The sequence below is a fragment of the Hippoglossus hippoglossus genome, chromosome 13 (genome assembly GCF_009819705.1).
Source record: "Hippoglossus hippoglossus isolate fHipHip1 chromosome 13, fHipHip1.pri, whole genome shotgun sequence".
In the NCBI taxonomy this organism is placed as follows: domain Eukaryota; kingdom Metazoa; phylum Chordata; class Actinopteri; order Pleuronectiformes; family Pleuronectidae; genus Hippoglossus; species Hippoglossus hippoglossus.
The window spans coordinates 23319102-23344056 of record NC_047163.1 but is presented as its reverse complement, the minus strand read 5'-3'; the positions used below and the strand labels follow the sequence as shown (position 1 = coordinate 23344056).

General features: G+C 41.1%; 2 protein-coding genes across 5 annotated transcripts; both read left to right on the top strand.

The window, feature by feature from the left end:
* Positions 1–874: 874 nt before the first annotated feature.
* dhx40 (DEAH (Asp-Glu-Ala-His) box polypeptide 40) lies at positions 875–8374 on the top strand. Of its 2 annotated transcripts, none has more exons than XM_034603341.1 (17): positions 875–1184; positions 2020–2165; positions 2258–2377; positions 2464–2700; positions 3248–3314; positions 3883–4014; positions 4115–4214; positions 4333–4419; positions 4942–5124; positions 5228–5308; positions 5402–5559; positions 6686–6800; positions 6934–7042; positions 7320–7414; positions 7527–7596; positions 7719–7943; positions 8157–8374. In XM_034603341.1, the coding sequence occupies exons 1-17, from the start codon at positions 1010–1012 to the stop codon at positions 8280–8282; spliced, it is 2226 nt and encodes a 741-aa protein (XP_034459232.1). In that variant the 5' UTR covers positions 875–1009; the 3' UTR covers positions 8283–8374. The 2 variants fall into 2 exon arrangements, with proteins under 2 accessions (XP_034459232.1, XP_034459231.1); XM_034603340.1 differs by having other exon boundaries at positions 7719–7947; positions 8161–8374.
* An 826-nt stretch (positions 8375–9200) lies between these two features.
* Positions 9201–21848, top strand: akt2 (v-akt murine thymoma viral oncogene homolog 2). Of its 3 annotated transcripts, none has more exons than XM_034603369.1 (14): positions 9201–9674; positions 11458–11625; positions 11873–12004; positions 12112–12223; positions 14082–14235; positions 15751–15882; positions 16001–16066; positions 16149–16217; positions 17430–17552; positions 17777–17905; positions 18302–18516; positions 19666–19753; positions 21090–21192; positions 21322–21848. In XM_034603369.1, exons 2-14 carry the CDS (start codon positions 11580–11582, stop codon positions 21399–21401), a joined length of 1449 nt encoding a protein of 482 aa, XP_034459260.1. In that variant the 5' UTR covers positions 9201–9674; positions 11458–11579; the 3' UTR covers positions 21402–21848. The 3 variants fall into 3 exon arrangements, with proteins under 3 accessions (XP_034459260.1, XP_034459262.1, XP_034459261.1); XM_034603371.1 differs by having other exon boundaries at positions 9213–9674; positions 11469–11625; positions 21322–21401; XM_034603370.1 differs by lacking the exon at positions 9201–9674 and adding an exon at positions 9805–9954 and having other exon boundaries at positions 21322–21401.
* Positions 21849–24955: the final 3107 nt, after the last annotated feature.

Below are 24955 nucleotides of genomic sequence, written 5' to 3'. Positions count from 1 at the left end.
TATATCACATCACATATCACAACATCATATATCACAGATGACACTCATCTCAATTTGAAGTTGATCTGATGAAAGCCCTGGGACAAGTTCGTCAAAGTAAAAATGTGAAAAATGGCCAAAATGGCTACTAAATGCAAAATGGCGGGCTTCCTGTTGCTTTTTTCAAAGTGCACCTCCAGACTTTTTTGTTTGTCTGGTCATGATACACCTGTGTATCGATTTTTGTGAAGATCGGTCAATGCGAACGCGTTCCAGGGGGCGCGGGGGGCGCTGTTGAGCCATTTTGCCACGCCCATTTAAAATTACTCCAGAATACGTAAATTTTCAGCACTTTCTAATTTTCTGCAAACTTTGGTAAGAATTTGAGCATGTTAAAACCCTCCAAATGCCAATTCATTTGCCGGAAATTTCCATCCAATTGGTTCACTCATGGGCCGAAGCTTCATGGCGCTTCATTTGCTCTACTGTGCCATCAAGTGGACAATAAATGTAAAACAGGCAGAGTGATTATAATGACACCATGGCTTTGGTGTGTGAAGCTTTGAATTGAATAAATTAATGAATGATGTTTGTGATGCCAATTGCGTTTCGCTGCCCCTTATATTTCGATTCGCACACCAAACCCGCGAACCATTTCACGTGGTACGGCCGGCTTCACAAAAATCTTCCTGGATTACTCGACACACGCTTCGAAGCCTCGACACGGAAGGACACATCACTACTCTTATGTCATTTGCATTAACTCATGTATTAATTACTTTTAATTTTCAATTCGTATGATTTGTTTTACTTGATTTTAATAAATCTGACAGACTTTTATTTTGGTAGAGGAATTTGGGTCACGTGCTCATTTTTAGACCAATAGGAACGCAGAACGGGTTAGTTTGCGGAAGTTGCGGAACTAGTGTCCTCTGAAATGATAAATGCGAAAGAAATAGGTGTAGTTTGAAGAGTAATAGTGTCTGTGGGGCTCACTGTTTATCTCCTCACACAGTAAACGCTTTCAGTTATGTCCACATCAACCAGACGGGACCGGAAGGACGACACCGAGTCAACAAACCTGCCGATCTATCGGCACAAAACCAAACTGATCGAGGCTGTAAAAACCAGCTCTTTTCTGGTTGTAACCGGGGAGACCGGCAGCGGGAAAACCACACAACTTCCACAGTTCCTGCATCAAGCTGGTGAGATGTCACTTATGGTCAGTCCGTGTCAACATCATCACACATCTGGGCCGCACCATCACAGATCTGAACTTGTCATGTTGATTTGGTCTCATGACAAACACATGCAACCAAATATCACGTGTGTCAGATAACAAGGATGGTAGACGTAGGCTAATGACGTCTTGGGGACTTCTGGGACGTCCTGGTGGTGCATCACAATTGTATCATGGCGGTATGGGAATGTGTACATTGGAGATGGTCCATGAGGATTCTTTTTGTATACTGAGATTACAAACTGTTTAGATAAACATGGAGCTGGAACGGAGCTTTAAACCGACATGAGAACCATTTCTCTGTGACCTGTATCAAAGGAGTTATGACCAGTTAAAATCACCTAAAAAGTTATCACTTCATGAGCCAATATCTCCCTTAACTAAGATCAGAGACATGTACCTTCCATAAGTCTGTCCATCCATCCATTATCTATACCACTTCCTTTGAGGGTCGTGGGGGGAGCTGAGGCCAATCCCAGGTGACATTGGGAAAGAGGTGGGGTACACCCTGCACAGGTTGCCAATGTATCCCAGGACCGACAGAGAGAGGAAGTCAGAGTACCTGCAGAAAACAAATCAGAACGCCCAATTTCATTTAAAACTGATGGTGCGACCCAAAAATGTTGATGATTTGATCTGTAGAACCAATTCTGCAGCCCCATCTCTAATAATTTGGTATTGTATATGAGTTACCACCACTGCTAAACACATTATTAGTTATTACGTTGAAAGACAAAATCTAAATACAATTTGACCTAAAGAAATCAACCATTTCATGTTCTCTCTTCTCTTCCGTATAGGTTTTTGTAAAAATGGCAAAATCGGCATCACTCAGCCCCGCCGGGTGGCTGCCATCACAGTGGCCCAGAGGGTAGCCCAGGAGATGCAATGCAATCTGGGAAGAGAAGTCGGCTACCAAGTGCGCTTTGATGATTGCACATCACAGGTGAGAGGCAGAGATGGGACGACCCTGCAGAAAATCCAGCATCTTTATTGTGAACGTCTGATAACTTGGAGGTGGGTCTGTGTTTGAGCCAGGACACGGTTGTGAAGTACCTGACGGACGGATGTTTGCTCAGAGAGATTCTGGCAGACCCTGGACTGTCTCAGTACAGTGTTGTGATCTTGGATGAGGTCCATGAACGCAGCCTCAACACAGTGAGTCAGCATATTCACCGAATGTACATCAACGCATGGGATTCCTGCACTGAGCATGTGTTTGTATTTGTTTGTATTTGCTGCAGGATATCCTCCTGGGCTTATTGAAGAAAGTCTTCTCCGACCCCGTTGAAGCCACAAAGGGTCGATCCTTTCCGCTGAAGGTGGTGGTGATGTCCGCTACATTGGAAACGGACAAGCTTTCAGCCTTTCTCGGCGATTGTCCCGTCTTTGTTATTCCTGGGAGGACGTTTCCTGTGGTCTGCACATTTGGTTCTGCCGTGGGACCAAAAGATGTAGAAAGCACTGGTTATGTAAAAGAGGTACTGAGTTTATGTTTGGAGTAGTGATGAAATAGTGTGAACATTATAGTGACCACAATTATCACGATTATCAGTATAATAACATTTTCAAGAAGTACTGATTCACAAGCTAAAGTAATTAAATGAGGTATAATAATGAAATAATATAATTATTTATAGTAAAAATAGTAATATAGCCAACACCAAATGTGTAACACTAACACTAAAGGAAGAAGGCTTTAGTATGTAAGTTGTTTTTTTTGTAAAATTTTTTTACGATAAAAAATTCCAGTAATGCAGTTTTAACTAATCACAACCTTAAATAAGTAAATAAAAGGATAATTTAGTTTTGCAAAAGTCTTGGTGGAGCTCGTAAGTTATTTTAGAACATTGTGATAATGCTGAGGGCTGCTCATTTCACTTCAGCTCAGTGGGTTTCATCCCTATTATATACTATATTTAAGTCTTTTTTATTTTAAGATTCTTACAGGGAAAGGCTATTACTTTAACTTTCACATTGATTGTTGAATGTTGATGTTGGTTGCATCTGACTGCCTTTGCTCCCCAGGTGGTGAAAGTGGCCCTGGATGTGCACACCAGTGAGATGTGTGGGGACATTCTTGTGTTCTTAACCGGTGAGTTCCCATTATCAGGCCCTGAGATCACACTAAACCTTAAAGGTCTCTCCGTATTTTTTCATTCGTGTCATCCAATAAAAATCATCATGCACAGAAACTTTGCACAAGAAAGATGATTGGGTCCATCCAAACCTGATAAGCCTCCAGGAACAAGGACAATTTCGTCTTCTAAACGAGGAGCTGTGAAATTATTTTGGTCGGTTTAAAGTCTACTTCAGGGTGTCAGTGGTCCAATTTGATATGTTACCAGCACTGATACCGCATATTAAAAATAAGAAAACTAATTTGTGAGATGTGTTAGCTTCTCAAATGACATTCTGGACAAATATGGTAGCTCTGAGTGCTCAAACTACTTTCTGAAACGCCTGATGCAAAAAACACAGCACATCGAAACCTGATCCGAAAATTGAATGTCAGATTAAAGTTTTGGAGTCTGTCTGTAAACGTGATTGATACAACGTGAGGTCGTATTTATAAATTTATAAACATGTGACAATTGATAAATACGGACTCAACCCTTAATGCTGACAAAATCAGCCACATGATTTCTCTTTATGTTTGACAGGTCAGTCAGAGATTGAACGCGCCTGTGACTTGCTATTTGAAAAAGCAGAGTCTATAGACTATCGCTATGATGTACAGGACCAGACGGTGGACGGTATTCTCATATTGCCGCTTTATGGATCCATGCCCACTGGTAAACACACAACTGCTACGGTTGTTACACCTGACTGCGAGATAGATTTTTACAAATTGAAGTTAGTGTCTGCTTTTTTGTGTGTGTGTTCTTGTCATAGAGCAACAGAGGCAGATCTTTCAGCCCCCGCCTCCGGGAATAAGAAAGTGTGTAGTGGCCACTAACATTGCAGCAACATCTCTCACTATCAATGGTATAAAGTGAGTGAGGCCTGTGGTCAATGCTTTATCATATGTAACCATGAAATTGCAACATTAAATCAACATCACTGAAATGTTTGTTAAGCCACTGAAAAGCCAACATCACTTTCTTCTATAGGTACATCATAGACAGCGGGTTTGTGAAGCAACTCAACCACAACTCACGGGTGGGCATGGATATCTTGGAGGTGGTGCCTATTTCAAAGTGAGTCACGCCGAATGTACAATTATTTCAGACCTGCATATAGTTTTGTTTTAAAGGAGACATATTCTGCTCATATTCAGGTTCATAATTTTAATTTGGGTTATTACTTTAAAAATGCTTACATGGACACGGAGATTTTTAAAGTCAACAGGACTTTTCCTGGTTAAATAATGGTTGAATAAACTTGCTCTAATGTTCAGAAAACACATCACTTTCCTCATTCGAACATGACTTGGCTTGCATTATGCAAACGTGGGACATCAAGATGGTGTGGAAATATTGACCGGATTACTGACGAGCCATTTCAGGAGCTTCATGAACAGTGTTTTCTGTGGTGATGAGGAGCTCCCTTTACTGCGGACTTTGTGCTTTTTAACTTTGCAGTCCATTGCATGAACAAAAAAATCACATATAAAACACTAAAGGGGAGAAAAAACTGAAAAAGCATAATATGTCTCCTTAAAACATTTTCCTGCCAACAGTAATGGCATTAAGGAAAGAAGGATTTTCGTCTGTGATTAGGAGCGAGGCTCAGCAGAGAGCAGGCCGAGCTGGAAGAACCTCAGCGGGAAAATGCTTCCGGATCTATTCCAAGGAATTTTGGGAAAAGATCATGCCTGAATACACGGTTCCAGAAATCCAGAGGACAAGTCTGACAGCAGTCGTACTCACACTCAAGTGCCTGGGTGTCCATGATGTCATCAGGTACACTGGTCCCCATTCTGTGTCTGTTTGGTTTCCCAATTCCTAATAATTTATTTATTAAGACTTTACTGTCTTAAATAATAAGTTGATTTTTTTTTTTAAGGTTTCCTTATCTGGACTGTCCAGAGGAGAGGTTTACTCTAGAAGCACTAAAACAGCTCTATCAATTCGATGCTATTGACAGGTGAGTGGTTTTACCTGTGGACCAAGTGTTTGATGAAGTAGTTCTTCTTGTTGAAGTTTCCTGAGCTCTGTGGGTCTGGTGCTTGGACTGCAGGAGGGGTAGAGTGACCCAGCTGGGGGAGCTGATGGTGGAGTTCCCGCTGCAACCAGGCCTCACCAGGGCCGTGCTCAAAGCCGCCTCGCTCGGTTGCCAGGATCTGCTGCTCCCTGTGGCCGCCATGCTGTCTGTGGAGAACATCCTCATCAGGCCAGGTCAGTAGTTTAGCTTTTGGGTTTATAGTGGAATTTGCGTCTAAGTAAAGACTACAAGGGCGAAGAACACACTTGTCTTATCTATATACTGGGTTTATTAAGGGAAATGTCTAATAGCACAGGTACTGCAACTAGTCCGTCAGTCCCTGTGACAGGAAATGGCGTGTTTAAGATGAAGCCCCTTTTTCCACGGGTCAAAAAACCCACCAACATCTGGCTTTTGTCCGCAATAAGAATGGATACAATTGGCATATGCTCCTGGGTCAAATGACTCTACAGTAGACCCAAGTTTTTATCGTCTCTGTCGCCGATCTGCAGTGATGGATACATGACACCTAGGTGAACTCACTCATTTCTTCTTCTTTATTTTGGCAGTCTAGATGCTGACGCTGCACCTTTCCCAGCACAACGTTATGACATGCCTTTGATTGTGCAGGTGTCGGCACATAAATAGCCATGAATGTTTGTTTAGTTTATGTTTTTTACATATTGGGAGTGTGTTATAGCATTTTTTTCATCTTCATATGATGCATGATGCAACTCAGACAAGACAGCAAAGTGAGAGAGCTTCTCAGTTTCCGTTGCGTGACGTGAACAAATAATAGAAAGGCAAACTCCTTGTGATATCCTCGGATATCAATTATCAGATGCAGAAACAGAAACTTCTATTGAACTGGTTTTATTGCTGGAACCACCATGCTACATTACAACATGACCAATGTGGGGGTACATCCTTACCTGGCTAGGGTCATACACACCCTGACCACGACTCTATCTAATCCCCACTATGGAAATGGTTCTGGCCCTGGACTGTGATAACATATCAATAACCCCTTCATGACACTCCTCTACAAGCTATGGGAAGGAGTCATTTGCCTTTTTATGCATCTGTGCTGGCGACGGCATCATATTTTCGGGTTGTCCTTCCGTATGTCCATCCCAAGAGTCGTCAAAGGTCACGGTGGCCTTATATGAATCTGGAAAAAAATATATGTGGACTGAAACTGCACTGGTTGGTGAGAGCACACAACCCCACTGCGGTATTTCTAGTTTAGCAGGTTAGCCCATGTCAAAAAAAAGGGTCTGTCAGTGAATTTCGGTGTAACTGATCTCATGCTCTCTTCAGGACACCCTGAGAAGCAGAAAGAGGCAGATAAGAAGCACAGAGGGCTGGCTAACCAAAGCGGCAGCATGAACGACTTTGCCACACTACTGAGTGTGTTTCAGTCGTGCAAATCCAGGTACAGTACAGAATACATTACTGCTGCAAGATGAACCTGTACCATTTCTTGTTGCTTGTATAAATGAATGACTGTGTCTCACTTGTATTATCACAGCTGTCATAAGTGCGGGCCTTTCTCTTGTATTCTGCAGTGACAGGCCTTCTGAATGGTGTAAAGAGAACTGGATCCACTGGAGGGCGCTGAAGTCGGCCTTTAGTGTGGAGACTCAGCTGCGAGAGATCCTCCTCCGCCTCCAGAAGGTACAGCAGTGTGTTGTTTTCACATCACTGACTGCAGCATGACGTGTATCCATTCTCTGTTGATGTAAACATTACAGCCGCAATGCACAGTTCGTGTTAAGCCATCACAACTGATAGTTGCTCCCCACATCATTGTTGTACATGAATTAAACCTCTGAGCAGATCTGTGTTGTCAGATATTCAACTCAAATATACTGTCTTTTATTAATTTGCCGTTTGCCCACACACTGCAGAGCTAATTAGTATAATTGTCATTATTATTTTGATTGTCTCCCAGAAGAGAGATTTCCCCGTAGAAACATTTGATGGCAACAAGAATGAACTCTTCAGACGATGCCTGTGCACAGGATATTTTACCAACGTTGCCAGAAGGTATCACCAGGGCTCATTTCATTGACCCACATTTAACTCCTTTGGTGTTTTGGGATTATTTTCTGGTTGAAAATAATTTTTAGTTAATTCCTTTCCATCCCACATTCTATAGGTCTATGGGAAATGTGTTTTGCACTATGGATGGACATGGATCCATGGTTCACATTCATCCGTCATCATCGGTAAATGTTTTTTTAAGACATTTAAAATAATTGTATTCACCAAACACAGTTTGAAGATACATTGTGTTTGGAACCAAAATCAAAAAATCGTATTTTTTTATTTCTATCGTGATTCCTCGCAGCTGTCTGACAAGGAGGGGGAGCTGAACTGGGTCATCTTCCACGACATGCTGGTGACTTCACGGGTGTACATCAGGACAGTGTGCCCAGTTCGGTATGAGTGGGTGAAGGACTTGTTACCTAAACTCCATGAGGTGGACGTCTATGAGCTGAGCAATGTGGCAAGAGAAGAAGTGACTGACGAAGAGATGATAAAATGGGAGACCAAGGAAGCAGCCAAAAGACAACAAGGTTTTATGAATATCTAGATATTATTTGTGAAATTGTGCTACAGTTTTATGGTTAATCCAAAATGGTGCCAGAGATTACCCACCTAAAGCACAGGGTGGATTAAAAGGCCAAAAAGGACATGAAGATCTGAAGTGTTTAGCTGGATGAATGAATTGATAATCTATACCAAGACATTCATGAGAAGTTAATAAATTACCTCTGTGCTTCTTTCAGAGGGTTCTACTGAGGATGTCCTGATTAAGCACGAGAAGCGAAACAACGAAGCTTCTGTCAGTGATGCCCGTGCTCGCTACCTGCAGCGAAAACAACAGAGACTACAAAATAAAACTCTCTGACAGAAAACACCTCCTCTTGAGGACATGATTCATTCAAATGAATACTTTTGCAAATAACAAATGAATAATAAACTTTTTTTTTTACATTTATAACATTGCCTCTTTCCGGTTATTCCCTGCTTCACTCATAATGCTGTAGCATTAGTTTGCACTGCCAAGGAGATCATGTTTTCACCCCTGTCAGTCGGTTTGTTCGTTTGTAAGTAAGATTTAGCAAAAATACTGGACGGAATTGTGTCAGGAAAGAACTTATTAAATTTTGGTCTGAATCCAGAATAGTTTTTTCTCTTTCTCCCACATTTCACTGGAGAAATGGGACACTTTTGCTACATCTTAGTTGATTTCTCAGAGAATAATTCATGAACATTGCTGAAAGTTTTCAGGAATGTTTAGGGGACTCATATTTATGCTCCTACTTGAAACACATCAATCAATAATTTGACACTTGATAGTAGTAGTAGCCCATTTTGTTTCTTACTTTTATTCTGATATTTATTATCGATACCACTCTCCTATGCAGAAATACTGGGGACAGGTGGAAATGTGGTTATTACTGGGAATATTTCAAAAAATCTGCCATGTTTCAGGGAATTTATGTTTTTAAGTGAGTGCAATTTGGTGAAGATTCAAATTGAAAATATCTGGATCTAGTGAATTTAAATGTGATTTCATAAGGGGACTGGCAGGCGCTTGTAGTTTGGGTGTTTGCCAGCTCAAGAAAACAGGTGCTTTCCTCTGAGCAGAAAGTTATTGGTTCACTGAGGAAGGCGGGGACGCTGGTTTAAAAATGAAGACACGCTTCACGTGAATTTTTAATCCCTGGGACAATCTGTAATCCAGCGGTGTGCAGCTGGACCGGGGTTAAGGTTTCAGCGCAGTACTCGGTGTACTTTCACATCGACCGCTCAGGTGCAGTGCGTGGTGGACCCTCTGGCCTCGTACGTCACTTCCCGTCTCAGCGTGAGTCTGCGGGGCTTGTGCGCTGTCTGGCCGGGACGAGGAGGAGGGCTTCCACGCTAAGAGCAGGCGACCGTCCACACTGAACCCAGGGAGAAGAAGAAGCAGCAGCAGCAGCTCTGTGCTCCGTCTGACCGGGATTTCAAACATTATTTTGTACTAAGACATAGGTTGGAGCGCGGCGGACTGTATTCTCGGTGCGGTTCACGTACGCTTCGCCGAGCCACTGCAGCAGCAACAGACTGAACACGCCGCCGCTGTGAGGGGAGAAAACGAGCGCTGTCCGCTGAAGCTGTGTGATCATTGACAGAGTTCAATACACACGGGCTTTGCGTGATAACCGCTGGGAGCTTTGTGCCGCGGACTTCTGCGCCTCTTCCTCCGGGGACAGACCGACTGAGTGGTTGGGCTTAATTTCGTCTCTCTAAAGTCTCGGTAAGTAGAAGCCGGGGAGAGGAGGAGGAGGAGGGTTAACGAGAAGTAGCGCAAGGGGCTAACTGACATGCTACCTAGCCGTTAGCTCGAAAGGCTGCTACGTTGGCTAGCTGCCTTGTTTGGCCGTAATGCGGTCACGGTCAGTGTCCGCGCTGCTGTTGGTCTGTCTGGCGCGACGCTCGGCCCCAGATTGTCCATAAGCTTCGGCTTAAGTGTCGAAGCAACTTGTTTCTTGTTGAGCTCCGAGAGAGAATCTAACGACCCGTGCTGAACTTTGAAGGTAACGTCTGTTGACTTTGCCTCAGTTAGCTAGCTAGCCGCTACGCCGAGAGGAGGATGAGGATGTGTTCACGCTACGAGTCGTGTTTACTTTAGGGTGGCTTGTGGCCGTGTTGAATACAGCCTGTTATTTTAATCATCAGTTACACAGAATTATATTACAAGTTTAATCTGAATACAGTTGTATTTGTAATTTTTCAAATGGTGCTACATGTAAACCACATACCTGGTTACTTACTACAGGACGAATGTCCTGTTTGTAAAGACAAACTCTAAAATTGTTTACTTATTTATTTTTTCAATTTATTTTATTCTATTTATCAGATTTTTTTAAATGTGGGAAGCACTTTGAAAGTAACTGTTCAGAAAAGTGCTATATTCTATCTTTCAGCACGTAGTTATTTGTTGATGCTGATACCTTTGCTATTATTGTACCTGAGTGTGATGACAATAAAGATCTTTGAATCTTGAATAAATACAGATATAATAATGGTAGTAATAATAACAATAAGAGTAAACAAAGCCATTTAAAAACTATTTGTGTCGTGCTCACTGTATTGTATGCACTGTTACATTCAACCCCATCACTTTCACACAAGGGCTGTGAAATTCTGTTAAACCTATTATCTAACGTAAGCTGTTCATTCAGGGCTGACCCTGATCACCAAGGCCTCCCTTCAAACATTCAGCGAGATCCATGGGAGGTTATTGCATTTGACAAAAAATTGCTTTTAGTTCCATTTTCCTGTTTAGTAGTGTCAATGCCAAATTCTCTGATCTTAATCTGGTATCAATATAACACCATCACGATAAATCTACATGTGTTTAGATACAATACGACAGTGAGAGGTCAGGGAGAGTATCTTATTTTGCCCTTTAATATCCAGTTGGGTCATGATAGTCGTACTCGTCCCAGTGTGGATGTCACTGTCAGAATCATTAGATGGTCACGTATGAGGGCCGAGCAGACATGCAGCTTTCAGCAGTTTTCTTTGTTGTGGAGTTGTGTTTCAAGGCAGCACAGTTGCTCACAAGAAGAATTTATTCATACTGCTGTGGTGACACAGTTATAAGTTTCACTCTTTGTATTCACCTCCCTTGCTGTATTGCTACTTCCTTTAGACCTGTCGTCTGTTCAAATTTATGTTTCAATGTTCCTCTACATCTAAAAAAAGACAATGAGGGTAAAAAGAAATTGCGCAGCTATGTGAGACATTTAATTATAAATAGTCAGAAGTCACACCACTTTTTTGTTCACACCTTAACAAGTTAGCAGAGGTTCTTAATTTTTAACAAAGAGTGAAAGTGCACTGATGTGTTAAAGTATTAACTGGACATGTTGTAATTCTTGTGACGTTTTTTCCAATGTGGGTGGTTTATAGCTCTTGCCACATGAATGAATGTTGTAACTACATGTTAAAGCTACTTGAGGCATCAGTGAGCTTTGTTTCTGTATTTTTCTATCTTTCTATTAATGATCTTTCTTTCTGTTCCCTTCCTCCAGGTATTATATAGGTGTTTTTGTATCTGAGCCACTGTCAGGCACTCGACCAATAGGAACAGTTTGCACATTTCCACCAGCTTGTCTGCAGCCCCCTCCCAACCCAGACAGTCTTCTGCCCCAGCATGAATGAAGTCAGTGTTGTGAGAGAGGGATGGCTCCACAAGAGAGGTAAGGGGGTCCCTTTTCGCTGTCCATCATTTTGGGTCTACATTGACTTGACTGTCTCTACCTATAGATATAACTATCTTTTGATTACAAAAAACTCCCCTGTAATGTGTCTGTTAAGTTTGGAACTTCACTGATTGAGAACCACAGTGCTCAGTTTGTTTCAGTTAATTTAAGTCTAGTAATTTAAGCAAGTGATCAAACATTACAATTTTTGGCTCAAACATCTTCACCCGCCTGTGTTTTCCAGGTGAATACATTAAAACTTGGCGGCCTCGCTACTTCATATTAAAGAGTGATGGCTCCTTCATTGGCTACAAAGAGAAGCCTGAGGTGTCCAGTGACCACAGCCTCCCGCCGCTCAACAACTTCTCTGTCGCAGGTCAGTTTTCCAGATCTGGCTGTCACATTTCAATGAAATGGCCAGGTTACGTTTTGTTGCAGGTGCTTTCAGTTTTCTGCATAACCTGACATGTCTTTGTTTTGTAGAATGCCAGCTGATGAAAACAGAGCGTCCTAGGCCCAACACATTTGTCATTCGTTGCCTGCAGTGGACTTCGGTTATCGAACGCACCTTCCATGTGGATAGCAACGAAGAGAGGTAAGAGACAAGGATTTTATTTGGTGATTTATTTGGTCTTGAGTCATATTTTCTGACCTTGTGGTAGGAGATGCTTTGGTTAAAATTTTAGGGTCCTTGTCGTGCGCTTAGACCAGTCAACCTAAAACTTAATTTCAAATGCTAAAACAACTTCTTTCCACGTTATAGAACTAAAAGCTCTGTTCAGTTGCATCGTGATCCTCATACTATTTCAGTAAAGCCAACTCAACATACTATTTTACTGCTCTTGATGTTTTTCTTCGTTTCTTTTGTCAGACACCTGAACAAGTTTCAAGTGATTAAAGTGTGATTTGTTCACAGCTAATACATGTGTTTGCTTTGTTTTTACTGCTGCGCAGTAAAATCATGTGCCTCATGTCTAAACACAAGACAAACTAATAAGTAATTCTACAAAAAGATTTCTGCTGTGGAGCAAAAAATGTTTTACTGTGTCGTTAATTAAGAAAAGTTCGAATGTGAAATTCGTGCTTTACAGGATAGTGTTTCTCCTCTTAGACTGTTGCGGTGGGCCATACTCAAATTAGTCCCACCACAGATTCATAATGAACCAAAACACCTTTAACACCTGTCATAGTGACATATGAGATCTCTAACTTGGTGTGTGCAGCGCTATTTGCCGCACCTTCACTCGCTCGGTTGCTTTACCTCAAGCTACCACGTGTCCGCGCCATGGTCCATACTGTTTTTACCATCCACACACACAGTCAAACCTCACAGTTTCAACTGCAGGTGTGGCATCAATGCAGTTCTTTCTATCTGGCCAGAACTTATCTTTCACTCTTAAGTCAGTGTACTTGTCACTCTTAATCTGTTGTGCGTGACGGTGACCTTTGTGCATGTGTGCGCCTGTTACTGCCATACATACAAAATTCTGTGTGAAAACTGGTACAGAATGTTACATCCATAATAATGTTTTCATTTTAAAACACCATTTTAAATTTAAAACGATCTCCGTCACCACAAGCGTTTTAGCTCAGCATCAGTAATATTCGTCATCCATACTAACACACCCATTTCATTTGCATACTGGTGTAAACAGTTTACTCTGCAGTTGGGTTGGTTGCTTAGTTACAGAAAATGTTTCGAAGGAGAAACAAACCAAGGTGGCACTGTCGATGACAGTAAATTGTCACAACATTTTGCATTCACTGTTGGTAGTCAAGTCATGACTGATGATAACCAATCAGTAAATGAATGTAGGTGATCGCATCATCGTTTCCAAACTTCTCAGTTTTTGCTTGTCCAGACTACAATGCAGCCTGGCGTTTTTCAAAGTAAAACTTTAGTCTGTTTTAGGTCCTTGAAAACTCTGTAGTGTGGATGGTAGGCGTAAACATAGCAATAATGTGTTTTAAAACTCAAACATTGTTGTGTGGATGGAGCCAAAGAGACGAGGAACTTTTTCACGAAACACAAAAGGCCTAAATGGTCCATTGTTCACTACAGGCAGCGGAATTTATTTGAGTGTGGGAGAGCAGTAGGAAAGACCATCATGCTGAAAATAGACTTTGCTGCCAGATTAGTCCTGATTATTCACCCCTAACCTAAGCAATCGTCATTGAGTTTTGTTTACGTTGGCTCTGCCAAGTACCAAATCCCAGCATCCCCCTCACTGAATTGTACAGATTATCCTCCACCTTCTAAACTGAGCTTTCTCTTTTTCTTTTAAGATATATTGTTGGTGCTCCTATATCATCTCTCTGAAAACATGAATACAATTTGTAGTTATGGCTCTTTTTTTTTTACATTTCATATTTGTGTTGAGTAAATTCAGAGTAATGTGGAAAAGGAATAGGCTAAAATTGATACGGGTGGTGTGTGTTTCCTTCTGGTTCAGGGAGGAATGGATGCGTTCGATCCAGGCGGTGGCAAATAGCCTGAAGAGTCAGCAGCATGATGAGGAGCCCATGGAGATCAAATTTGGCTCTCCAACTGACAGCAGCGGCACAGAGGAGATGGAGATTGCTATGTCCAAGTCCAACAAAAAAGTGGTCAGTATTTGCACAAGCAGTGCCTGGCAGCTGAGTGTTTGCTTTGTTTGTCAAGCTAAGCTCATCTTTATTGAGCAAGTTGTTAAAACTTTAAGCCTCTTTCTCAAGGCTTTTTTTTGTGAAGCAACCGTAAAATGATTGGAGGGGAACATTTGTAGATGTATTTTGTCCAGTGCTGATTAACATGAAGTGATTTGTGAACTGCTCTGGTTTTATGGGCATTGTTGGTCTATTGACTTTGTTATGAGATGTGAAATGTATGTACACATGTCATATGGTCTGTATTTATATAAATAGTCTGTTATATAGCGCTTTTCTAAACTTGATGAACACTCAAAGCACTTTATAGGACATTCACCCATTCAGACAAATGTTCATAAAGTACATCTATGGGCAGCACTTCTATTAGAGGCAATACAGGGTTCAGTATCTTGCCCAAAGACACTTCGGCATGCAGATTGGAAACTCTGGGATTGAACCCCTGACCTTCTGGTTAGAGGAATACCGCCTCAGCCACAGCCGCTGAGAAGTAGAAATTATATTTTTAATTTAATTTAAATCCTTATTGTGTGGAAATCTTTCTACTTTTATACTCTTTTATATTATTAGTAAAATAGTGACCAGTGCTTGCCTGCCTATAAGTCATTGAAGTAATTTTTTTCGGTGTTGAAAAATGTCTTTCTTGTTGTTTTTTCCAAGTCCTTATCAAGAGGCTCAGTTTTCAAATTTTTGTAGAAATACTCATCTATTTTAGAAAGTCATGTCATGTCTCACATGTTAGGATACATCAGATGTAGTGCACAAACTTCAGCAGTACAGACAGTACAACGGGAATCCACTGACACATCCAAATGCTCTTTCTGTACATTTCAGAGAGGCTCTTATGCTCTTTTTATTATACATAACACACAGTCCCAATCGAAACTCACAGATGTAACCTTCATTAGCTGTGTCTCAATTCACGGGCTGCTTTCTACGAAGGATGTGGTCTTCATAGGCAGCATAGACCACAAGCGACATACCAAAATGAGACAGCCTGGTCTGTGGAGGATTTCCACAATCTGCATCACTGGTTTGTCCTACCCTTACTACTGTCGCCTAGTAACTGAGCGACACTACGAGAAAGTTTTAATGCCCCTTGCAATGCCCCTAACATTCGTTTCTGAAAAGTGTTAGTTCTGATATTTTCTCGGGGGCTGCCATTAACCCCTTTTTAAAACATTAACCTCTGGCGTGCAATGAATCCTAGAATAGGTTGGGTCTGGAAGGATCTACCTGTTACAGCCTTCATTGCTTGGGGGATTGATGGACGCATTTAGAGGAGTCTTCAAAATAGGACAGCCTAGGCGTGCCGCTGTGACGCAAATGGTCTTCAAATGCAGCCTCTGAACGATGCAGCCCCTGAATTGAGATACAGGAATGGTGTCTTTAATGAAAACTGGGTATAAGCTCACTGTGGTGTGAGTTCATCAGCAGTTCTTTGTCATTGCTTATCTTTGACCTTTGCTCTTACAGACCATGAGTGATTTCGACTACCTGAAGCTGCTGGGCAAAGGGACGTTTGGTAAAGTGATTCTGGTGAAAGAAAAGGCCACAGGGATGTACTACGCCATGAAAATCCTCCGTAAAGAAGTCATCATTGCTAAAGTTAGTGCTGATCACAATCACAGTCAAATTTTCTCTTTAAACTGCTCTAGCTATCTGTTGCTACATGATCTTGTGCTCATGCTCTAATTAAGTCTTTGTGTGGTTATTATTCCTCTAGGATGAAGTGGCACACACAGTTACTGAAAGCAGAGTTCTCCAAAATACACGGCACCCCTTTCTAACAGTAAGTTACTAGTGTCTGTTAAAATTAAGTGACTGTTTATTTAGTGTAATACAAACAAATATTTTTGTTTCTTCCTCGGCAGACACTAAAATATGCATTTCAAACACATGACCGGCTATGCTTTGTGATGGAGTATGCAAATGGAGGAGAAGTAAGTTTTACTATTTGTTTTTTTTTATACCTGTGTGTGTTATTGATTTGATGATAATGAACAGTTTTGAACTGACTTGTTAATATGTTGTAGGGATTGCTTGGTTACTGTATGTCTATATGCTTTAGTGTTTTAGTACATGAGTCTGTCTTGTAGGGCTGGGCGAAAAAACGATATAGATAATTATCGCGATATAACTTTCCTCGGTAGAAATGTATGACAGGTCGATATAACGTTGATAGAACTCATTCTATCCATGACTGGATAGGACAGGACTGACGTTTACTTTGTGTTGGTTTGATTCGCTCTAGAGTTTATGAGACACATGTTTAAACCTACTAGACAGCACGAGATGTAACGTGACGCACACAGGACATCAGGGTTAAAGTGACCGGACAATCCATGAGACATGGTCCGACATCATCGATTAATAACTAAATACGTGTGATTATCAGACCTCAGAGACAAGCAGACACACACAGACTCCTGCAGACAGAAGTTCTTCCTGCAGATTATGAGGAACGCGATGCAGAAGAAGCGACTCCGTTTTTTCAATCTGTTCTGTGCATAAGAAAAAACATTTGTACATAAGAACATTGTACATACACACAAATGTGCAAACATTTTATTTTCTGGTTATTGGGTTTATATCGCGATATATATCCATATCGTCCAGCCCTATGTTGTTTTTTTTACAATCAACCTACTAGAGACTGCAGATGGAAACCAGGCTGTATGGCTAAATCTGGCACATTTAAATTTTGGACTAAAGTACACGTGTTAATGTGTATTGTCACTTTAAGGGCACTATCTTGCCATGTTAAAGAAGGTGGGGAAAAAATCCTGGAATTGCAGGTTAATGTGGATCTATTACAAAATGTAATGTTTTTTTGCCTCTTGGCTCATGTTCTACACCTCCACAAAATTTCATGGAAATTGGTTATGTAGTTTTTGAGTAATCCTGCTAACTAACAAACACCAACAAAAACATAATAACAGCAGAAGAAATAAATATGTTGTGGGCTGGTTGTTAATCCAAAAGATTTAGATTTAAAAAGTTAATTTCTAAATGACATCGACACAAAGGTTTAAAAGCACACATTAGATGATTTGCAAGGAGCAAGAAATCAATTAGAAGGAAGAATTTTGATTTAATATCTGTGAGAAAATGAGGAACTGTTCCTTCATCTGTTAATTTTTATTCTTTTACAGCTATTCTTTCACTTATCGCGGGACAGGGTGTTCACAGAAGACAGAGCACGGTTCTACGGTGCAGAAATAGTATCAGCACTGGAGTACCTACACTCACGCAATGTCGTTTACAGGGATTTGAAAGTAAGATATCTGCTTGCTCTCATAATGTGGCAATATATTGTAAAAGTGTCAAGAGGGTTATTCTGAATATGCTGTAATGTTAGATTGTCATATGATCAACTTTTTCAACAACTAACTTGTTTTTTGTTCTGTACCCATGAGCCACCTAATTCATCTTTTTAATACCTTTCCAGTTCCAGTTGTCAACTAATTTAACTCTTTGATTTGAATCTTTCCCTGTACAGCTGGAGAACCTCATGTTAGACAAGGATGGCCACATAAAGATAACAGACTTTGGGTTATGTAAAGAGGGGATCACAGATGGCGCCACCATGAAAACCTTCTGTGGAACCCCGGAGTACCTGGCACCAGAGGTAACATCACAATGGCTGTGGACTTCAGTGACCTGGGTTATGTAAAGACGCACTGATGCCACAGGGCTGTGATTGATGTTGATCAGGATGTTTGATGTGATCATGCTGGAATTTTTGGAGCAACGTTGATGATGGGAGAGTTACTAAGCTGGTGAACCTATAATTTTATGAATCTAAAACTACTCTTTAAAGTTTGTTTTCTTTTTCAGTTTTTATTTTAGCAGAGAGTTATAAATTCTGCAGTTTGATGGAGTGCTGCTAAATGTGTACTGATTGTTATTTTGAGTGCAATGGCATGAAAAGGTAACTGGTAGTTCTGCATCCCCACCTGCCTTTGAGTTAACTGAATGTCAGTCTCTTTATTTCTCTATAAACTTTTCATTTCTACCTTGTCAGGTGCTTGAGGACAATGACTACGGACGAGCGGTGGACTGGTGGGGACTGGGCGTGGTCATGTATGAAATGATGTGTGGTCGGTTGCCCTTCTACAACCAGGACCACGAACGTCTCTTTGAGCTCATCCTCATGGAGGAAATCCGCTTCCCCAAGAACCTAGCCCCTGAAGCCAAGGCCCTGCTGGCTGGCCTGCTCAAAAAGGATCCTAAACAAAGGTGTGTGTGTACTGTAATTGCTTTTAGACTAAGAGGTGAATCAGAGGGAGCTGGAATACCATCATCTTAATCAGGATATAGAATGAGCTCTTCTTATTACCATTTTACCATAACCGTGGTTTCATAATGTCACGGTGTCCTAACCGAAATCTCCTCTCGTGAGTCAATCTTTCAGTGTGTGAGCCACTTTAGTGAAACGTTAGTTGAGAAGAGGGAAATGACTTAACCACCTTATTTCCACCAACGCTGGCCAAAAACCTCCATCGGAGGATTTCACAGCGAGAGGAGAAATCCTTGTTTACTTTCGGTTTCTGACCTCCGAAGGAGTGGCTGACACATACATACATCCCTTTGTGGCAGGTATTGAGATTTTGAAATAAACTCAAACATAATCAAATGTTTTTCTCCACGAGTCCTTAAATTGGATTATTAAAGAAATGTGATGTACAGTGCAGGGCATTTCTCAGTCAAAAAAAAACCTTTAATGCCTTGTGCCTATGATATTACTGTGTGAATTACATCAAACATATTTATGTGTTCCTATACTGTAGTGTTGTTTTTTATCAGCCATCAATCTGTGGCGGCAATATAGGAAATAAATGGTGGTTACTGTTTTGTGTACCATTTCATTGTGTAAACAACAGCTGTCCAGCTGAATGTCTGCTTCGTGAAGGTGCATCCAAACAGCTCGAGGAAAAACATTTTCTTCCTGGGATTTTATGGCTCGTCTGCTGCACTTGATTACTCTTCTGAATCTTTCACTGTGGGCGCAACATATTCAGTTACAAAATAAGTAACCACGTTATTTAAGCCCGTGTTCCTGCTTGATCAGTTTTGGTCCGGGATAATGGCCTCACAAGCACATAATTGATTGTTGTTTTGTTGGAGAACCTTGTGTTTCCGGTAACAGTCAAACCACTGCTAAAATTAGAACATTGAGCCCTGCCTGCAGGCTTACGAACATGTGCACCTGTAAGTGGTCAGGAAATGAAGGTAACTAGAAATAAGTAAATACAAGTCGGGAGGAGAACAACACATCATCAGTGCTTGTTGTCGAACTCCTAATGACCGGGTTTGCACAATAATGTGTTTAAAGAAAAGGTGGCTGATCAGTGTGTGATAATGATGGTGTTTTTGTTTTGTTTAAAGGCTCGGAGGTGGACCAGACGATGCCAAAGATGTGATGAGCCACAAGTTCTTCACTTCCATCAACTGGCAGGATGTCACTGAAAAAAAGGTGACGCTGGTGTAAAACAAATAACGTGATATTTTAACAACAAGCTGTTTACTTGTCCTGTGGTAATGATGGTGACAGCTTTCTTTCTTAAACTCTAAACATGAGCTGCAGCAAGTTCAGGCTACAATTATCCTACTACACTTTAAGTTGAAAATGGCATTTCAAGCGTTTTGGCTCTGTATCAGTTTTAATTCCCGTCCATACTAATATGCCTGAAAACACATTTTACATGACCACTCACGTACACTGAACATGTGCCGTAGTTTACAGGAAGGCACACGCCTACTGGTGTAAACAGAGAGACAACAGGGTCAGCAACGCTTGTAATTGACTAACCATGTTGCGTTCACCACTGGTAGCTGAGGCCAATGCCAGTGGTTTTCTTCCGGAATTGTTCTACCTCAGCTTTGCTCGATTTGGTTGGCAGTGCGCAGCATGAATGATGGAGATAAAATAGGAGCACTAAATTACTAATGGAGCCAGTAAAAACTGTAAATAATAACTTAACAGTCAAAACATGTATGAAAAACCCAAAATGAACACTGTAAGAGGACCATTTAATCACTACAATCAAATTATTTTAACAGCATTTGTATAAAAAACGACTACGTCCCAAGCTTTTTGATCCATATAAACGGTTATGTCGTGATCACTATAGCCAGTTTCCACAGAATTTTTCTATGTTATAATAGACACTGAGATTAAAGTCTGTGCGTGGAAGGCTAGAAGGCTGCACCTCTATGTCAGTGTCAAATGGGGGGGGGGGAGGCATTGTCCATCAGCCCAACTCTAGTGTCTACGTCATCGTTTCCCAACATTTCTGTTTCTGCCCTTCAAGACTTAAATGCACACGGGGCAAGCAGCATTTCTAAACTTCTCTGTTTTAGCAGCTCTTAAATCCCAGAGTAGTATGGAAGCCAGGCGTATTCATTGCTGACTTCTTGCGCTTTCAAAGGAAAGCGTAGTAGTGGGGAAGTAGCCAAAGACCGGCTGCTTGACTGCAGAACCCTGAAGCCGCGTCAATGCTGCTGCACAAAGAGTTGTTCACCTGTTAATCCAAAGTCTGTGAAGCTCGATTCAGTACGCAGAACTGGGGAATCAGAATGCTGGCTGCCTGTTAATTCAGCCTTTACTAATATTAAACGCATCCAAAATGTACCAAATTCAGCACTGCACTTCCATGGGCCTGTAACAACACACATGCCAAGGGTGATGCCAATAAGATGAATGGTTCTCGAGATGTGCATTCCAAGTACAAATAGATAGATTTCTGGAATTGTATGATAGATAGATGATGATCGGAGTCTAAAATTTTTGATTTTCTTCTTCTCCTCAGCTTATTCCACCATTTAAGCCCCAGGTAACATCAGAGACGGACACACGCTACTTTGATGATGAGTTCACAGCACAAACTATCACGATAACTCCTCCAGATAAGTGTAAGTAGATCTGCTCCAGTCCACCTTCTATTTGTGGTTGAAGATTTGATTCACATGTTTCTGGAGAACTGAGTTTTAACAATGTTTTGACTTTTTTTTTTTCTCTCTCTCCCATTGTGCATACTCCAGATGACAGTTTAGATGCAGAGGATACAGATCAGCGTACGCACTTCCCACAGTTCTCCTACTCTGCCAGCATACGGGAATGATCACTCAGACTCTTGAACAAGCAGGCAGACTTAACACACAATCACAATCCCACATAACACACTCGCACTGCTGGGGGGAATCTGAACGACACAAACCAAAACTGGCACAAGACACATTTTCATTTGGTCTTAAATGCACGCGCACACATATCCACATACACATATTGGCAATTCAGACAAGACGTGGATCATCATGTATGAAGTGAACACACAGGCTGTGAATGACTGACCTCAGCAGGTTTGTGTGCATAGACTGGCAGCTTTGTCTCTGTACGTCCTCTCAGGGCTGGCGTTAGGCTTCCCTGCAGGACCTCTGCTGCACTACACTGGGCAACACATCAGAGCCTTGATACTTTGAAAACCAGGTTATGCCAGCAAGTCCCACCTCTTTACCAGCTGTACCCTTGCTACACACACACACACACACACACACACACACACACACACACACACACACACACACACACACACACACACACACACACACACACACACACACACACACACACACACACACACACACACACCAACCCATGCATAGACTACATATATAAACACAAATGTACTTGATAGAATTTTAACAAAATTAGGAAAGATTCATCAGTTGTTACAGTTTTAAATGTAAAGCCATATTTCTGCTTTTTTTTTCTTTCATTTTTTTAACAAGTGCTCTTTCTGGAACTTGCTGTTACAAATCAAGTGTGGGACAGTTCCTACCGTTGGGGGAGGGGGGAAATGGGGGGAGGACGAGGAGGAGGGTTGCCATTTCTGTGTTTGCACTGCGTTTGTACATGAGCGGATGCGTGAGTATGGGTGTGTGCATATGAGTGCAGGAGAATGTATGAACAATTTTTTTTTTTTGATTCTCAACCATCCATTTGTCTGCTTTATGCATGTTTAAAAAAAACAACAACTCAAAACTGTTGCTGGTATATTGAGGAGAAGACACTACATGGCACAATCAATGGCCTTTTTTTTAAAGGGAACAAGCATGTAATTTATGATAGCTTTGATTGGCTTGGCGCTAAAATTGACTCAGTCAGGATTAGAAACTGAGATCTCATGCATGGCTAATCTTTGCTTTAAATGCTGCATTAATTTAATTCAGAGTGAAACAGCAGTCGGTCTCTTTGGAGTCCACCTTGCTGTGTCCAGACCGACTGACTGGCCGACCAACTCGCTGCTGGTCGGAGGCATATGTTTTCATTAAGGCCAGTCTTGCTACGTGTTAAAGACAGGATTCATAGAAGGAAAGAGGGAACGAGAGACTGTATGCTTAATCACAGTTTTTCCCCCAACCCGTCTTGAGAGACAAATGTAGACGAACACAGCCGTTTGCTGTCCTTGGTCCAGTGATTCTCACTCCCTAGTCGAGGAGTTAGGAACCAATCTTTTGTTCATTTTCAATTTTTTAATATCAATGTATGTGTTTTTAAAAAATAAGCCTTTGAATGTTCCTGTATTTAAAGAATGGAAAAAGTTCAATCGTTGTCAAGCCTTCATGATGAGGCTGAAAACTTGACTGACTTGGTGGATTTTTCACACTTCAAATGATTCCACAGTTGATGTTTAGTTACTTTGGGTTAAGCGTTTTCTTTAATGCTGTATCAAAGCACTTAAATCTATGTAGGTCTATGTCTGGAGCAACAGTCTGCAGCTTTGCAGTCCAGCTACATGCTGCTCGGGCTGGTCGACCAACCATCAACCTGCAGACAGTGGGCGCTAATTAAAAACATCAGCTCATGTTTTGTGTGGTTTTGGGTCTTGACAGCACATGATCGAGAGAAGCGATCATATTGAAATGTTCGCATGTCGACAAGTGTTGTACAATTCCATATTGCTGGAAGAGATGTTGGTTGCGCTTCACTAAAGGAACATCAAGACCTTATTGTTTGTCATTGTTTTGTTTTTTCTTTGTGTGTTTCTCCTTTTTTGTCCATCTATTTCTCAATTTTGGAAGACACTTCTTGTTTAAGTATACATTATATAAAAAATATATTAAAAGTTTTTTTAAACTGCTTTCTTTTTGATTAAGTTCTTCATTTCAATGGGGTTTCTGGCAGAATATTGCTAGTTTAGCTAATGATCAGTAATTAGATTTTATATGGGGAGTTCATTTCTGGTTTGCATAAGCAAGTAAGTGAAATCACTGTTTATAATTAGCATAATTAAGCTTATGTTAGCTTAGCGCGTGTAAGATACACAATCCTAGATTGGTCAAGCTAAAGAAAAATTTGATATGGTTCTCTTCAGAGCACTCCCCCAAACAGCCATTTTTTGCAAGGTTTAGCTAAAGCGTTTGCTGGGACACACCTCATGCCACGTATTGATTTGCTTCTCTTTAAGTTTGTGTGAGTGATGGAGGGTGACTGAGATGTTTGAGTGAACATGATGAAGAAGACACAGGAAGAAAAAAAAGCACCAGATGTTTGACTCATCGTTGCCCCAGCTCCTGCAGACGATAATGTGATGGAATGGCTTTGATTTACAGTTAACAACTCCAGCACCTCTTCTCACTTGGCTCAGGCACAGCCGTCATACTCTAGCCTAGCGTCCTGCTAAGGAAGCAGCAGGACTGGATATCAGAACCACTGCACTGTTGGGACACCACTGTGGATTTGCCTTCATTGCTATCACGGCCATAGGGGGTGCTGCTGAACTTTTTTAATATTGGTTGTAAAGCCATACACTGAATCTTGCTGCTGGCCACGCTTTAAGCAATGCTTCACAGCTAAACATGCAAGTTAATACCCTGACCTCTCCTGTAGGCATACACGGGCACAACAAGTGCCTCTTCACTATTGTGTAAATACCAAAAAAAGCTTGATGAATGCAGAATTAGTAGACGGGGAGGCCTGCAGCTTTGTAGTGTTTGATTTGCAGCTTTATTATGGTTACCTTGCTTCTCTGTATATTTGAATGTGATCAACAGTCACGATTGTCACACCTGATGCTGGTGTAACAAGATTTTCCTTTGCTTGTTGCTGTTAGCTGAGGCTCAGAGGACAATGAAAAAAAAAGCAATCTTTAAGGGGAGGACGTTGTCCTGGTAGACAGTCTCAACCCCCCTTTGCAAGACTTTACAACGTAACGGGTGATACCTGCTACAATATGGTAGCTTATAACATTTGCAACTATAATGTGCCAGTAAACCTTTTTACTGAATAAACCTCTGTGTGTGTTTCTCTTTTTTATGCAGTTTTTACAGTATACAATCTCCACCTGCTCCCCCTCCGTTCACTGCTACATACAATATGGCCCAAAAGTATTTCAAGATAAAAACTTTCAAATCAGTTTATATTGATTATCATGATGAGAAATGTAAATGATAATTATTCTTTCTGTCAAGTTTAAAGACAATTTTTTGCTCCTGAGTGAAAATTGTGGGTTTAATCTTTGACTTAATAAACTCAAATTATATTGCAATAATTATTGAAATTGTTTTAATGCCCAGCCCTACTGTAACAGTAATCTTTGGTGAAGTTTGATGTATTATGACCATGAATGTGACTAGCATTGTTCAAAAGTGTTTGCATTATTCTGTCGTCTCAAAA

What these genes read in the sequence shown, in the direction of transcription:
- dhx40 (XM_034603341.1), top strand. Translation starts at nt 1,010, where the DNA reads ATGTCCACATCAACCAGACGGGACCGGAAGGACGACACCGAGTCAACA. An exon ending in TTATGGATCCATGCCCACTG is followed by an intron (nt 4,015 to 4,114) that starts GTAAACACACAA and finishes TTCTTGTCATAG; the next exon opens with AGCAACAGAGGCAGATCTTT. An exon ending in TTTCAGTCGTGCAAATCCAG is followed by an intron (nt 6,801 to 6,933) that starts GTACAGTACAGA and finishes TGTATTCTGCAG; the next exon opens with TGACAGGCCTTCTGAATGGT.
- akt2 (XM_034603369.1), top strand. Translation starts at nt 11,580, where the DNA reads ATGAATGAAGTCAGTGTTGTGAGAGAGGGATGGCTCCACAAGAGAG. An exon ending in AAAAAGGATCCTAAACAAAG is followed by an intron (nt 18,517 to 19,665) that starts GTGTGTGTGTAC and finishes TTTTGTTTAAAG; the next exon opens with GCTCGGAGGTGGACCAGACG. An exon ending in AGGATGTCACTGAAAAAAAG is followed by an intron (nt 19,754 to 21,089) that starts GTGACGCTGGTG and finishes TCTTCTCCTCAG; the next exon opens with CTTATTCCACCATTTAAGCC.